At 40.5% G+C, this 17,286-nt stretch overlaps 1 protein-coding gene across 10 annotated transcripts in view; it reads left to right on the top strand.

The window, feature by feature from the left end:
* COL8A1 (collagen type VIII alpha 1 chain) overlaps window positions 1-12,932 on the top strand; it is a 163,456-nt gene extending 150,524 nt beyond the window's left edge. For 8 of the 10 annotated variants that reach the window (XM_027585503.2, XM_027585507.2, XM_027585510.2 and 5 more), the window contains 2 exons: window positions 4,573-4,960; window positions 8,331-12,932. In XM_027585503.2, coding sequence (XP_027441304.1) covers window positions 4,606-4,960; window positions 8,331-10,240 — 2,265 coding nt within the window. In that variant the 5' untranslated portion in view covers window positions 4,573-4,605 and the 3' untranslated portion in view covers window positions 10,241-12,932. The remainder of the gene's footprint in view (window positions 1-4,572; window positions 4,961-8,330) is intronic. The other 2 variants (XM_027585512.2, XM_027585511.2) reach the window with 2 other exon arrangements.
* The last annotated feature ends 4,354 nt before the right edge of the window (window positions 12,933-17,286 follow it).

Below are 17,286 nucleotides of genomic sequence, written 5' to 3'. Positions count from 1 at the left end.
GTGTCTTGAAAGACAAATAAGCCTTTCAACTTTCACATCTCTATCCAAAATTTGCTTTCTCAGAAAGGTCTTACCTCACCACCCTTTCCAAAACAGTGTCTTCTGCCCCAAGTGATTTTCGAGGCATTCACCCTGCTTGGTTTTCTTCACAGCACTCAAGTCTAAAATTGTTAATTTATTTTTAACTTGTTTATTATTGCCTGTCTCCCCACACTGGAATGTGAGTTCAATAAGATCAAGGACCTCATCTAATTCACTCCTTTCTCTAGTACCCATAAGAGTAATAATTAGTAGGCACTCCTTACAGATCTACACCTAATGAATGAATTGCTCTGAGAAATGCAAGCAGGACAGAACCTTCTTTAAAAGGCATGGGAAAGCCAAGGAGACAATTCTGGTGAATACTGCAGGGGTAGGATTCTGTCTGACTTCCCCTTGCTTCAGGGGCGAGAAATCTGAGGCCTTGAGAAACTACCAATCCTGTGTGAGGGGCTGCCCAGCAGCAGATGAGAGAGGCTTGTACACACACACACACACACACACACACACACGTGCGTGCACGTGTGTGCAGTGTTAGCACCATGTGAAAGGGAAAGTTGGATTTAGGGCAAGAACATTCTTTTGCACAGCAAGCCAAAATCTCATGGGGATAAATGTACAAATAAAATGCTGAGGAGTGTCTAAAATAATATATATCACATTATTCTGTTATATACATTACGGGTCACATGAGGAAACTGAAACTCTCTGCAGCCCTTCCCAAATATAGGGAACCATTTAGGGCTGTTCAAAATGATTAGGATTGGCGACTTTGGTACCAGAATGAATAACTGCCTTGGTTCAGCTGTTCTTTTTTGCCATTTTTAACAAGTACATTTTAATGGCCATTATTGTTTTATTCATGTTAGGTTTATCATTACTGCAGTTAACCTCACATTTATTTTGGCTAGTATCCTTCTTTGAAAGTCTTTGACATTTTAGTTGGTTTTGATTTGTCTTTTTGGTCACACTCCATTAATAATAACTTAAATTTGAATGGTGCTTTTCAGCTTACAAAAAAAAATCGTATTATCATTTGTGTCCTTGAACAGCTCTGTGGGAGAAGCTGAGATTATTATTTCTTTTTTATAGTTGCTGTTTTATAGGGAAGGAAACTGAGGCTTAGTGAAGATAAGGGACTTGCCCAAAGTCATAGACATGGTGAATAGCAGAGCTACAACTCAACTCCAGGTCTTTGACTTATTCTTCAAGGCTTTTCTCATAATGACATGAAACCCATCACTAAGTTGGCCTGAGTGGCAAAGATCCACTGTCCACACACATCATATATGTTTATGTTCATGCATAATCAAGCGCACACGCACACACACACGCACACACTCACGCACGTGTGGTATCAAATAGAAATCTAAGAAAACAGCGACTAGAACTCACATTATTATGTCCTGCACCCTCAGAAAAAGGAAAAAGAGGCAAGAAAACCCATTACCACCATTTCTCCCAGCAGAAATTCCAAGGCTCCTTCTTCCCACCAGGTGTTTGTATAGCCTACACAAATCTGATGTTCTTCTGAGTGATTTGGGGAGAACCACCACACCACTTTGACCACCAAAAATATCCTCAGGGACAAGAGGGAAATTAGTAAGTATAAGTCAAGCGCTAAATTCTAACCAGGGCCCCTATATAAATATTCAAGTTAAAACTGAACAAAGTTTATTTAAATAAAGAGCCAGAGAAATGGCAGATGGCAGACCTAAAGAGGTGGTTTTCAGGAGAGAAAGGCCAAGCCTACAAGAGGAAATAATTGTAGTAAAGAAGGATCCGCTGGGCCTTTGGTATTCAACTGGTCTTCCCAGGCATTTTGCTTCCTTCCAGTTTTCCAGTGTTTCATTAGATTGTCCTGGTTTAAAGATTATTAAATATAATCCAAAACATTCACTGAATTGATGGAAGGGCGAAGGGCCAAGCATGCTAGCTTATTCTTAAAGACATCACCACAAGCTTAGGGTTTAGTAATTAAATTCAGTCATCCCCAAAGACGGAATTAAGTCCCAGCTTATACATCACCAGGTATTACCATGTATTTCTGGTATGGATTAACATTTTCAGCTCTCTAGTGACTGCCTTAGACATTGAATGTTAAGGACTTTAGAGAACAATTGAGTCTTATTTTTAACAAAGAAGTTGAAGGGATCTCTTAAGATATATAAAACTGAGAAATAAGGTCTGAAGTTCTAGTCTTCTAAGTGGACAAAGTAAGGAATAGTGGTATGTATAGTATACTGTAATTTGTGTCTTAAAGGTGTGTGTCGTATATGTGCATATTCTTAGAACATCTCCGGAAACATGAAGAAAAATGGGAAAAGTTGTTGCCTCCAAGGGAAGGGATTTAAGTTACTGGACAGAAGTGGGTGGGAAATTTACCTTTTTTATGGATATCCCTTGCTACTCATTAATAGTTTATACGTCTGTCACGTCTACTAAAAAAGTCTAAGCTCTGTGGGGGCAGGGCCCATTGACCATATTATATTTATCTTTGTAATCCCTGGCTGGGTCTAGCATTGTGTTTGGTAAGTAGTCAATAAATTTATCATTGAGTACTTACAGCAGATGTTCTTTTCCCATCTAAAATAAAACTATTACCGAGTATAAATCAATACTAATTTTGTGGCTTTTTCCAAATGGTTTATAATAATTAATCATTCTTAGACAGAAAATAATTCCTTTCTATCTCCTCCCATTTACCAGCCCATGTATTATTTCAAGTACATTTGAATCAACCAGTTCTTGAGACTATTCTGATTTATGAAATGGAGGACATTTTATAAATCATTTTGCTGACAGATGTTTTGGGGGAAAATGACTAGTTAGTATACTTTAAAAAATTGTAAAGCAGTGAATTTTGTGGTAGAGATTCCATTAAATATTTTCTTAGGTGCTTTTTATTAACCAATTCTTTTGTAGCCTGTTCTCACTCTTGGCATTACTCTTGAATAGGATGTTGCAAAGTCAACACATATTTTCTAAGAAGTGGAAAACTATGATCCAGAATTAAGTAAGGCAGAAGCAAAGAAAACAAACTCACAGAATGGAAATTATAATTATTTAGAGATAGAAGTTTATTCAAAGTTCTCCAGAATATTCTTACATTAAAAATTGTGAGAACCTTGCCACTTCTTTCTCCAGCATAATGGTGACACTCCACCGAGGATTCAGATTTTCATCAAGACCTTTTAAAGGTGTGGGGAGCACCTTATTATGTCGTGTGAGTACCCTGGAGAACAGACTTCAATGTGTACCACACTTACCCTCTAGTGGGCCTTTGTGAGCACTGCAGTTCCCTGGGCTTTTGGGTTTTCAGTCCTAGGCATTTCCAGAGGTCTTTTTGAGTTGGTTTTTTATAAACATATAAGCCCCATTAATATTTATTCCATTAACTGTTAAACTGCAAAGGATGCTATTAAAGGGCTTGTACAGCTTATTCTCATGAGTAGTTAAACATCGTTGTTTTCTTTACACAACTAGTTTTGCCTTGTAAGCTCCTTTCTTTCATAATAGTATAAAGACAAACATCAGTGCACTCCAGGTCCAATTAGGCAAATTCTAAATTAACGACTTTATAGTATTTAAGTAGAACGAAATGGCATTCCTGTATGTGCATAATTATGATAGTCACTTTTTAAAATATTTTGGGACTGTCACATGAAGTACCTTCTCTCCAATTCAGAAGACTTCCACAGTTTTCATTACTGTTGTTTGCTTGCTCTTTAAATCTTACATTACTTTGTGACCACACCAAAGCAAAAGGCAGATGAAAAATCCCAGCCCCCGGCGTAAAGCCTATCAATTACCAACCGTTTCCACCTAGAATAGAATTTTGGCTCGTACTAACAAAGCCTGACTTGACACCAAGTTTGTCTCCTTTTGGACAATGTACTCTAGCCATTAAGATTAAGTTTAGTGCAAATGTGTGACACTCAAAATAACAGCGATTTAAAGAAGATGATAAACCTTTAGCTCTTTCTTGTGTAAACAAATTTCAAATGTAAGGATTAATAGGGACCTTCGTGTTCAACAAAGGCTGAGGTTTATTCTAGCTTGTTACTCCACCATGCTCAGTGCACGGATTTCACTTCCTGGTCCCAGGTGTCTGGTCTGTTTCCAGGCGACGTAACCACATTTCAGCCAGCAGGAAGGAAGAGGAAAAACAGGGCCACTCTTTTAGGATCCTTCTTGGAAGTTGTACCCATTACAACTACATCCAATTGGACAGAACTTTTGTCACATCACCACACCTGGCTGAAATGTCTTTATTCTGGGCTGCTCTGTTCCAGCTAAAAATCAAGAGTTCCAATACTATGGACGAAAGCAGAATTGATATTTGGGGATACACAGCAGTATTTCCCATAGCTTATAATCCCACCAATTGCCTTCATTTGACAGTTCCTAATCTTTTCTATTTTTTGCTTATTTCCTTCTGAGAGGTAACATCATCCTCCTTTTCATTTGCCTTCCACGGGTGATGTTCTGATGATAAAGATTGTGTCCTTTTTCTCCCCCTTCTTTCTCTAGGTAAACTCGTCACTTGGCCTGCCAGTTTTCACCATGTTGGTGCATTCATTCCTTCCGCAGGTGATGGCTATGCCACCTGGCCCTCCACTGCTGGGAGTGCTGCTTACCATTTCCCTGGGCTCCATCAGGCTCATTCAGGCTGGTGCTTACTATGGGATCAAGCCGCTGCCACCACAAATTCCTCCTCAGATCCCACCGCAAATTCCACAATACCAGCCTCTGGGCCAGCAAGGACCTCACATGCCTTTGGGGAAAGATGGCCTTAACATGGGCAAGGAGCTGCCCCGCATGCAGTATGGCAAAGAATATCCACATCTACCCCAATATATGAAGGAAATTCAGCCAGTGCCAAGAATGGGCAAGGAAGCAGCACCTAAGAAAGGCAAAGGTAACATCATATTCCTGTGCTGTTATGAAACAGCAGCTTTCCAAAATCCGAAACTGTAAGATCGGGGGAGAAGCTAAATTTTAGAAATTTTTATTTTGGAATGTGTTACTGACATTGTTTACTGTGCTCTAAACTCTATCCTTGAAAAGTTCAAGACCTAAAAATACAAACAAAATTACTGTTTTATGTTGTGCTTTATTTTAACAGCATTAAATGGCACAAAATGTATTTTTATTCCCTTATTCATTATCTATTCCAACATTTGGCAACTATTTAATGAGCATCTATTTTAGTGTCAGAAGCTGGGCCAGATGCTGGGGGATTAAAGCGGTTGGGGGGGGGGTTGGTGACAAGCCTACAGGAGGCTGCTGGAAGGCGTGGAGAGCAGGACTGCTCTGCCTCTTCCAAACTTTTCTTCCCTGAACCTGAGGGAAGCCAATCTGGATTCACTCCCTCTCATTGACACTCACTCAAAAAGGGTACTTCTGATTAAGAAGGTTGAAACTAGAGAGGGACAGGTTATCAATGCAATTTCTCAGCATCACGATGACCTTGAGTGAAAATTGCACATGACTTGGTGCAGCAATATATTACCTCCAAGAATTAAAAAAAGAAATCCATTATCTTAAAGAAACAGCTTTCAAGTGCTTTTCTGCAGTTTTTCAGGAGCACAAGGTAGATTTGGAATAGGAATAACTTCTAGTTCTTAAGAACCAATAGCCTTAAAAGATTTTGAAAAAAGTTTACAGCATCATCTAGTGTACAAAGAAAACTTGTGCTAGAATACCTTTTAAAAAGTATTTTTGAATACCATTAAAACTGCTTTTTTCCAACAAGTATCTGGCTAACTTGTTTCTGCTTCAATAAATCTTTGGAAAACTCAAAATAAAGACAGGTGACTAGTCAGTCTTCTTTACTGGGAGAGCAGTGTTGTTAAGGACCTGCTGTGTTAGAAATATATACATATGAAAGCACTTTGTGAACCAGATGCTGGATAAATGCCAGTGTTTTTAAGAGTGCTTTAATTAAGCTACTACACCTGTTAATCAATAAACTGAGAGGAGACTATGAAGGGTAAGGACTGCATATAGAGATGAAAATTTTTCCCATTGCCTTCCAGCCATAATCATTAGTTATTCAACACCTACAAAATGCTTATCACTGTGAGAGACACTTTTTTAAAACTTCATGAGGTTCATCTGGATTCCTAGGAAACCTAGAAATTGTAGGAAAAGAACTGCATCGGCATAGCAATTCCCTTTGAGGAAGTGGAGGTCATTCCCACTGGTCCCTGAAAAAGCAGGAATCTCTGTCTGGGGTGCTAGTGGATTTGGTGCTAAGAGGCCTAGAGGCCAGAAATGAAAGACCTGAAAATAATATAACTACTGTATGTCAATTATATATTTCAATTAAAAAAAAAAAACACCTCTCTGAAACTACTTTTCTTTGTAAAGTAAGATCTGTTGAGAAAATCAATGGCATAGGTAAGTAAAAATGCTCAGTAAATACTAAAGCATCATAAAACTTTTGAGTTGCTACAGTTGGTCATTCAAGAAACCCTAACTAAGAACAGAGTACATTCCAGGCACTGTGCTGGACACCAAGGAATCCTGATGAGTAAGACATGACCCTGCCCCAGACACTCTTGATATCGTAGTATGTACTACACAATTCACTGCTTAGATATAACATGTCTTAATAGTACAAGACTATCGACTTAGCATAATTGAAGTATTCCCAATTTTCCTCTCTTCAGGAGCTGATATTCCACTTAGGGGATGGTCTCAGCCATTTGTTCTCCTTCCTTTCTTAAGTGGCCTGCCTGGCTTTTGGCACTTCCTGTACTTATTCTGATGGGTACCAGATTGCAATAAGAGAATTTGCTAAGAATATGAGTTCTGCGGTTCTATTTTGTTCCCTGACAGTAGGTCAGTGAAAAATATAATGGTCAGGATTAAGACGTGACTACTGGTTAATATAAAACTTTGAGGCCATAAATTTCACTTATGTTTCATTTCAGTAGCATAGAAGATCCAGAGTTGTGTTACTCTGAAAGGCACAGTATAATCATCATAACAGAGATGTGCTTTGTATTTTGATAATAATTTGTGAAAGCACAACGTCTTTCACATCTATTATCTAATCTTGTAGCAGGGCCATAATATTCTTGCTGCACAGAGAGGCAAGCCGAGACAGTGAAGGCCCAAGTGGCCCAGTCCAGACTTCAAGACCAAGAAGAGCTTCCTGCTCTGCCCAGCTCAATTCCTTCCCCACACTGCTTGTCAGCCTCAAGTATCTTACTCACTTCTCCTGTTTGAAACCCAATTTGCAAATGAGAAATAATTTATTAAAAATTTGAATTCATATGAGACTTAGGAAATCCTATAGCACATTAAAGAAATTAAGCAAAAGTATTTGCCTCTAGAGGACAGATGTGAAAGATGTTATTTATTTTTTTTAAGATTTAGTTTTTTAAGATTTATCTATTTATTTGAAGGGAGAGAGAGAGGGCACATGTGCACACATGTGTGGGGGAGAGAAGCAGAGGGAGAGGGAGAGAATCTCAAGCTGACTCCCTGCTGAGTGTGGAGCCCTAAATGGGGCTTGATCCCATGACACTGAGATTATGACCTGAGCTGAAATCAGGAGTCAGCTGCTTAACCTACTGAGCCACCCAGGTGCTCCATGTGGAAGATGTTATTAAACCACATACAAGATAAAATACTTCTATTACATGATAATTACTTTCCCTAACACATCATACTGTATTTCAACACAAGAGGAAATATTTAGCCACAAATTATTATATAAAAAAACAAGGACATGGAAAAATATAGCATTAAATAGAAAAAGTAATAAAAAAATAAAAATGGAGAATGACTCCATTGTTTAAAATACACACACATGCGCGCACGTGCACACCTAGAACATGAGATGGAAGTACATATAAATGTCAAGTGATTATAGGCAACTCTGATTTTTCTTTATCCTTTTTTGAATTTTCCAAAATCTCCACAGTGAACACACCATAACAAAACTTGGAGTTTTGTACTCGGAAAAATGTTTCTTCATACCTTTTAGCTTTTTTTCCTTAACCAATGCTGATAAAAGCAGCTACAGATATCAGTCCTCAAAAAGTATTTCAAACATGACAAAGCAATTATTAGCTTGATTGTTCTTTAAGTTCTGATGGTCCCGGAAGACGGACACATTATTCCTAGTCTTTCCTCTCAATAAGTAATGGTCTAAGGTTGTCAGAACTAAATAATGATCGTCATGACTTCCTTGAAGAATAATAAATATTAATTTCTCCCTTTTGTCCCCTCCCTCTCCCCCGCCCTCCCCCGCCCTCTCTGTCCCTCTCCCCCAGTAGAAATACCATTAGCCAGTCTACGAGGGGAGCAAGGTCCCCGTGGAGAGCCTGGCCCAAGAGGACCACCTGGGCCCCCCGGCCTACCAGGCCATGGGATACCTGGAACCAAAGGAAAACCAGGGCCACAGGGATACCCAGGAATTGGAAAACCAGGTATGCCTGGAATGCCAGGAAAGCCAGGAGCCATGGGAATGCCTGGAGCGAAAGGTGAAATTGGACCCAAAGGAGAGATTGGGCCTATGGGGATCCCAGGGCCGCAAGGACCTCCAGGGCCTCACGGACTTCCTGGCATTGGAAAACCAGGTGGGCCAGGGTTACCAGGGCAACCAGGTGCAAAGGGAGAGCGAGGTCCCAAAGGACCACCAGGACCTCCAGGCCTTCAGGGTCCCAAAGGGGAGAAGGGCTTTGGGATGCCAGGTTTGCCAGGCCTCAAGGGACCTCCAGGGATGCATGGCCCTCCTGGCCCTGTTGGACTTCCAGGAGTGGGCAAACCTGGAGTGACAGGCTTCCCTGGGCCCCAAGGTCCCCTGGGAAAGCCAGGTCCTCCAGGGGAACCTGGGCCCCAAGGCCCTATTGGGGTCCCGGGAGTTCAAGGACCTCCCGGGATGCCTGGAGTTGGCAAACCAGGCCAGGACGGGATCCCTGGCCAGCCAGGATTTCCAGGTGGCAAAGGGGAGCAAGGACTGCCAGGGCTGCCAGGACCCCCAGGCCTTCCAGGGATTGGGAAACCAGGCTTCCCAGGACCCAAAGGTGACAAGGGCATAGGGGGTCTTCCTGGGGCTCTAGGACCAAGAGGGGAGAAAGGACCAGTAGGTGCCCCTGGAATGGGGGGTCCTCCAGGAGAGCCAGGCCTGCCTGGAATCCCAGGTCCTATGGGTCCTCCAGGTGCTATTGGTTTTCCTGGACCCAAAGGAGAAGGTGGGGTTGTAGGACCACAGGGGCCACCAGGTCCCAAGGGCGAGCCAGGGCTTCAAGGCTTTCCAGGAAAGCCAGGTTTCCTTGGTGAAGTAGGGCCCCCTGGCATGAGGGGTTTGCCAGGTCCCATAGGGCCCAAGGGGGAAGCTGGGCACAAGGGTTTACCAGGGCTCCCTGGTGCTCCAGGGCTGCTGGGACCAAAGGGAGAACCAGGAATCCCAGGGGATCAGGGTTTACAGGGCCCTCCAGGCATCCCAGGGATCGCAGGCCCAAGTGGGCCCATTGGACCACCTGGAATGCCAGGCCCCAAAGGGGAACCCGGTATCCCAGGGCCCCCTGGGTTCCCTGGAGTAGGGAAGCCTGGAGTAGCAGGACTTCATGGGCCTCCAGGGAAGCCTGGTGCCCTTGGTCCTCAAGGCCAGCCGGGCCTTCCAGGGCCCCCAGGCCCTCCAGGACCCCCAGGGCCCCCAGCTGTGATGCCCCCTACACCACCACCCCATGGAGAGTATCTACCAGATATGGGGCTGGGAATTGATGGAGTGAAACCCCCCCATGCCTATGGGGCTAAGAAAGGCAAGAATGGAGGGCCAGCCTACGAGATGCCTGCCTTTACAGCTGAGCTGACTGCACCTTTCCCACCTGTGGGGGCCCCGGTGAAGTTTGACAAACTGCTCTATAATGGCAGACAGAACTACAACCCACAGACGGGCATCTTCACCTGCGAGGTTCCCGGGGTCTACTACTTTGCATACCATGTTCACTGCAAGGGGGGCAACGTGTGGGTTGCTCTGTTCAAGAACAACGAGCCCATGATGTACACGTACGATGAGTACAAAAAGGGCTTTCTGGACCAGGCGTCTGGGAGTGCGGTGCTGCTGCTCAGGCCCGGAGACCGAGTATTCCTCCAAATGCCCTCAGAACAGGCTGCAGGACTGTATGCTGGGCAGTACGTCCATTCCTCCTTTTCAGGATATTTATTGTATCCCATGTAAAAAAAGAAAGAGAGATTTAATAGAAGAAAAGAAAATGACGCACCGAAAAAACCCAAATGAAAAACATAATTGCATTTATATAGTTGGAAAGTTATATTTAAGTGAAAATCTAAACCATCATGTACAAATAAAAACTAAGATGCATGTTTAATGCTCTGCATAGCAGCCTCTAATTAAAAATGATGGGATAGATTTGTGTATCAAGTACTGACACTTGTGCTGTACCCACTGGAATCATAATAGCTATTGTATTGTTATATGCTTCCATGATAACCTGCTTATTCAGATCAGTCAAAATATTTCAGTATGAAAGATCATAGCTAATGAAAGTCACTTGCTCACATTGTTTAAAGATTTATAGATATGGCTTAAGGAAATGTCAATGATAACAATTATATACCGTATTTACTTGCATAATTTCCTCTGTCTTTGGGCAGATGTTTTGCCAGGGAAGGTGGGGGAGGAGTTCTGTGCTATAGCCCCGGTGGGAGGGAGTCGGGGGGAGCAGTAGGGTTTCAGTCCAAGGGCTATTTCCCTCCCATCAGAGGCTGTATGTCTCTTATCAACACAAGTCCTCAGAATTGTGTATCTCGTGTTTCTAAAAGAACAAGTGAGCTAATCGCCTGCCATATAATTTACTCAGTAAATTCTGTGTGCCTCACACTGGATGAGACATTTGAGGGACATAAGACAGTGCCCCAAAAGGAGCTAAAAAAACAGTTGGGAGACAGGAGCAGTAATTAACTCACTTATTTCTTAAGGATCCTTTTTGTTTTATTTTCTGTAATTTTTTTTCTTCCCTCCATGTAATTTCCACTATGACCCAACTAATATAAACACATGGAAGTCATAAGAAAAAAATAATAACTTTCTAGTTTTGTGAAATATTCATTATCAACAGTTTTTAATTATGTTTACATGTGTATAAAAATCCCCTTCTTTTGCCTACCCATACAAATGACTACAATGAGGTTTCACCCATGAAAGGGCTATTGCTATTTTTCAGTAGCAGTTGAATTTTGAAGAAATTTCCTGGTGTAGTATATATGCAAACTGGCATGTTGTCTCAGGTTCCAAAGTCAATTTCCAAAATCCAAGCCATCCTTCATGTGGGGAGAAAAAAAATTTCAGAATTACATAGGAAAATAACTTTTTTTGAAAAAACAATTTCTCAAGTTTTAAATTTAAAAATGGATGTACTAGTGTAGATACTAAAACTGTAGGAAAAGAACTGTTTCTCTAGAAGCAACCTGTGGAAGAGCTATCTGAAATGTCAAAGGGCAATAAGAGCCCGTGCTGCTTGTGTCACCTCACACTCAGCACAAGTCAAGAGCCAATACAAGTTTAAAGAGAAAAATAAGTATCTTTCGAGGTTTTCACTTAGGTACATACTAACTGCTGCAGGCATTCAAATCTGGTCTCAAAACACAGGCAAAATATTTCAGTCAGCTATGAGTCTGCTGCTGATACTATAAGCCACTGGGGGAAATAATGTGGGGCTGTGGTCGTAGAATCTTGTACCTGTTCCTCAAAATTAAGAGTGAGAAGTTGAGGGGAAAGGTACAGATGGAAAAATACACAAATAAATACGGTATAAACACACATGGAAATGTGTCTATGTCAAATCTGAATCATTTTAACCATCAAGAAAAATTCTCCTCTACCTAATAGATGTCTTTCCCTTACATGGTATACGAGCACCATTTCTTCTCAATTTCTTAAGAAGAGAAATGAGTTCATTACCAGAGGGTTTCTTATTCACTGCTAATTATATGACAGATTTTCCCATCAAAAGATACCCAACCCAACCTTCATTTTCAAAGCAGACAGTGTCTATGTGGTCAAACATCCTTCAGATTGGTCTTGAGGATGCTGGTTTTGGACTGATGACTATGGAGACAACAAGGATCCACTGGGCTCCTTCTGCTGAATAGCTGCATTGGAATGGCTTGGAAGCAAGTCAGATCAGCTGATCTGTAAATCCATATTTATCTGTACATGTATGGGCTTTTTATTTCCACCAAGTAAGAGAGACAGTACCTCTTTAGTTAAGACCAAATTTCACTTTTTAAAATACCTTCCAACTTATTTATTGGTTGTTACTCAATTGCCTATATATATATATATATATATATATATATATATATATATATATATACATACATATAATGTGTGTGAGTGTGTATATTATCAGGCATATGCTTCTAACTTTTAGATGGGGAGGAGCAAAATCTATGCCAGATACTGTGTATTCTACAATGGTGCTAATCTCAGAGCTAAATGAATTACTCCATTTAATTTAAAAAAGAGTTTTAAATAATTATCTATGTGTCTGTGTTTCCCTTTTAAGTGTTGCACATTATGTTAACACATTAGTGTAAAAGCAGATGAAACAACGACATGTTCAAAAGTCTAGGGGTAGTGCTATAATCCCTATTCAATTCAAAATCAGCTAGAACTTTTCCATGTGAAATGGACCAAACTGGCATTATGTTATTTAAACACAGAGTTTTAATGCAGTATGACATCCCACGGAGGGAAAGAATGTCTGTAGTGGGTGACTGTTCTCAAATATTTTACAGAACACCATGAAAGGTGACCAGACTGGTGACTTTTTTGAGTTTCCATGATAGATTTGAGACTTGTCAATAGCAAATCATTTTTGTATTTAAATTTTTGTACTGATTTGAAAAAAGACTTATTAAATATCTTTAAAAGTATGTTTCTCATCTTGTTCATATCACTCAGCGGACACTGAACCTCATACTTTTTTTATCCCCCACCGTACTAATGAGCTGCTGAAACAGAGACCAAAAACAGTCACAGCTTAAACAGGACAATTATTTCTCTTTAACATAATAGCTCTGAGCATCAGCAGTCCAGGGCTCATGTAGTAGCTCTAGTGAGAGCCCCAGGTTCCTTCTGTCTTGCCGGTTTTCTGCCCCAAAGGTATTGCCCTCATCCCCAAAGTCCAGGACAGCTAACCATCACAGCCACATTCCAGCCATTAGGAAGGTGAAAAATCAGGAAGGAGAGGGCATGCTCCCTAATTAAAGAACTCAAGCCAGTAGTTGCTTACAGTACTCCCTCCCACATCCTATTGTTCTGAATTTAGTCACACTGCCCAAAGCTGCCAAGAGAGTGAGGGAAATTGAACATTTTTTCAGGGTAACAACATGCCAGCTGAAATTCAGGGATTCTCTTAACATGGAAGAAGGGAGAATAGATAGTAAGGGACAATTAGCTGCTGCATCTGTCACATCCATCATAAAAGAAAGAACTGCCACAAGCCTCTCTTCCTCCACAAGAAACCAATCTTCAAGTATTCTATTTTAGTTGGCCACGGTAGAGCCAAATATTCTGAGTGGTGAGCAGAGCTACAGAGCAGAGGCAGCCCTGCTTCAAGAACCTAAGAGTCTTAAAAAGCATCACTGGTAAGGAAAGAATTCTGTTGTGATGACTCATTAAGTTCAAAACGATTGTAACTTATGTCTAAAATATTACAAAAGGATTATTCAAACCATTCCATAAGCAAGTATCACCAGTCTGTGGCTGATTAACTCACTTGCTTAAACCATCAATCTGGAAGCTCAAGACCATAGCTTCCATTCCCATTTAAGCCCATTTAGTTCTATTTCATTCCACAGCTAAAGACTCTTCCATAACATGGATCAATCATCTTGTATGCTTACGGTGTTGGTCACAAAAGTAAACAGAAGGATGGATACAGGAGACACACGCAGGGAAGAATAAATGGTTAGAATTCAGAGTACCAGACAAGCAGGGCAAATCCATCATGACAATGGGTCAGAGGCATTCTTTTATGTTAAAACAAAACACAAAGTAGTCCCTACTTTGCACTTGATACCACTAGGCAATGTGAAGGATACAGAAGCAACAGAAACTGGTATTTTGTGAGTGTGTGTGTGTGTGTGTGTGTGTGTGTGTGTGTGTGTGTGTGTTTTCTGGGATGGGTGGGTGACAAGACCAGCTGGAATAATGGAACTGACCGGAGTAGATCAGAGAATCTATTCAAGAACTAGTAAAGGAAACCAAGTTAATAACCAATGAAGGGTCAAATGATATAGGCCTTTACATATAGGGAAGAGGCATTTATATTTTATCTAATAGGCAATAAGAAGACATTGTAGGTCCTTAAGTAGGAAAATGGTAAAAAAATATTTTAGAAAAGTTACTATGATGATTCTACGAAGAAGGTGAATTACAAATGGTAAAACCAATGAGGAGATCAGAACAGCTGCAATCCAGAAATCAGATGATGGGTTGATGGCAAACAGTCCTAAAACAAATCTCATGAGTAAAGGTCGCATGTCAGGTCAGGTGTCAGGGTTTAAGGACTGCAAGACAATGGAGCTATTTCAAGGACAAGGAAATGGAATAAAGAAGAATGGAAAACTAAAGAGACAGTTGAAAGACTGAGCTGATGTTGGAGTCAAGCCCAGGATGGCCTTATGAGAGAGAAGGAAGCTTGGCCTAAAGGTGGTTTCTTCTCACTGATATACCTGGAAGACTGGGATGGTTCCCTGGACAAAAACTGGTGATCCACTAGCAGTGCCTGCTCCAGGCAGGGAAATGAGAAGACACTCAGTTTATTTATAGACATGGGACTTCCCTGATAGCTGGAGGAAGATGCCTGTGTTCCATAAGTGTATTTGGCAGGGAGATGAAAGGTGGATCCATGAGCTTGGGAAGAGACATGGTGGCCTACCATAATAAGGGAGAAAAAGACCAACCTGAAATTAGTAGCACTATTTGCAGACAAAAATCACTAAATTGCTTTAAAATATCCTCCTTTTCTTACTGCAAGAATTTATTTAACAAATCCCTCATAACAAATAGCAAAGATAAATATCCTCCCAATCCCTATGGAATTAACAATGAATTCTAAGTATACAGGGCCAAGAAAGAATGCAAATAATCATGATTTACTATATTTCAGAAAAGCTTTCTCCTTAATGGTCTTCATGACACTAAAAATACAAATGTTCATGTCATTCCCTATCATGAGGAAGAAAAATATCTATGGAGTAAGACTTAAGGTTATTTTTCTTTTAGCAAAGAGTTACACAGAATTTCTGATGCTTTCTTTCATTTTCAAAACCAATATTGATATCAGGATAAATTTTATCTTCAAACAAGTTATTTTTTAGGATATCAAAAAGCTCTTAATGATTTTTATTATCAGAAAAACTTTTTTTTGCTAATTTCTGGAGATAAGTGTAATGGAATTTAAATCAAAAGTGGGGCACATCGTTCCATTTTAACAAGGTATTCAGAAGTTTCTCATCTGTGTTACTGAAAAACAGGACCATCTAATCAAGTTTTCCTTTAAGGCATCCAGAACCTTTCCAGAGATTTTTTTTTCCTTTACTATCTTACTGCAAGTAAAAATAGATTTTTATTAGAATCAAAAGCACTTCTAAATTAAAGGTTATGAATCCTGTGGAGACTTACATTTCACATGTCTTTTTAAAACCACCAAGACCTAAAAGTTAATTTTGTAACGAGCATGGCCAAGTCACTTTTCATCTAACAAGTGAGTGTCTGGCAGCAGTGCTCACATATGCTCTTTAGTCATGGGATGAGAGATACAATGGGGGAAAGCTGATGGAATGTTTACTTTACCAGTCTCCCCAGTGGTCTACTAGTAATAATAGTTGCCTTTCCCCATTAAAGATGAAGCTGTCCTTGTCATTTGCTCTACCAAACCAGAGCCATCGATATAGAACATGTTAGGAAAGGGCTTTGGGGTCAGACTCAAAGAACAAATCTCAACTCCTATTTACCAGCTGGTCACCTTGAGAGAGGTCACCTTGACCTCTCTAAACTTCAGCTTTTGCACCTATAAAATAGTAAGTAATAATAGTAAACATCTTCTACAATAGTTGGGAGAGTGGATGAAGTAGTAGGGTGTGCTACAGAGGGGTAACAATTGCTACTATTAGACCAGACCGAGTGCCAACCATGTACCAGAAGCTGCTTTAAGTGTTTTTATGTATTAACTTAGTTACTCCTCATAGTAACTCTATTAGCTTCATGTTACAGCTAAAGAAAATGTGCCATAGTAACTTGTCCAAGATCTAATAAATGGCAATGCCAGGATTTTAACCCAAGCAACTGGCTTCATAGTCCACATTCTGAGCTATTGCACCTTATTGCCTCAAGGCAGAAGATAAAAGTTCTCACCTATCTAAGCAACTACCACCAAGGGCTCAGATTATTAGCTTGCCTCAAAAGAGAAGGAGAGATAACCAAGGCCTCAGTTATTTCATAGGTATTGTCAGTACCAAAGACAACAGAAATAGCCGGCTACGAGAGGACTGGTATCGACAGATTCTAGCAAATCTCTTAGGAGATAAGAGGGCAGATATATGTGGCTTTAAAAACTAATGGGACCCACCTGGCACCTATTAGGATGGCTACTAATGAAAAAAAAAAAAAGAGCAGGCAATAAGTGTTAGCGAGGATGTGAAAAAATCGGAACCCCAGTGCACTGCTGGTGAGAATGTAAAATTGGGCAACCACTATGAAAAACAGTATGGAGGTTCCTTAAAAAATAAAAAGTAAAATCACCACATGATCCAGCATTTCCTCTTCTGAGTATATATCCAAAAGAATTGGAAGCAAGGATTCAAATATATCTGTCCATCCATGTTCATAGCAACATTATTCACAATACCTAAAAGATGGAAGCAACCCAAATGGCCACTGCTGGATGAATGGATAAACAAAATGTGATATATACATACAATTGATCATTATTCAGTCTTCAAAAAAAAAAAAAAAGGAAATTGTGACACATGCCACAACATGGATTAACCTAGAGGGCATTATTTTAAGAGAAATAAGCCAAGCACAGAAGGACAAATATTGTATGATTCCACTTATATAAGGTACCTAGTCATATTCATAGACAGAAAATAGAAGGGTGGCTGCCCAGAGCTGGAGAAGGTGGTAATGTGAAATTATTGCTTAATGCATACAGAGATTCAATCCTGCAAGACAAAAAGAGTTCTGGTCATCAG

Source organism: Zalophus californianus, chromosome 1 (assembly GCF_009762305.2).
Source record: "Zalophus californianus isolate mZalCal1 chromosome 1, mZalCal1.pri.v2, whole genome shotgun sequence".
NCBI lineage: Eukaryota > Metazoa > Chordata > Mammalia > Carnivora > Otariidae > Zalophus > Zalophus californianus.
Note: the sequence above shows the minus strand (reverse complement) of the source record. Positions and strands in the feature narration are given on the sequence as shown.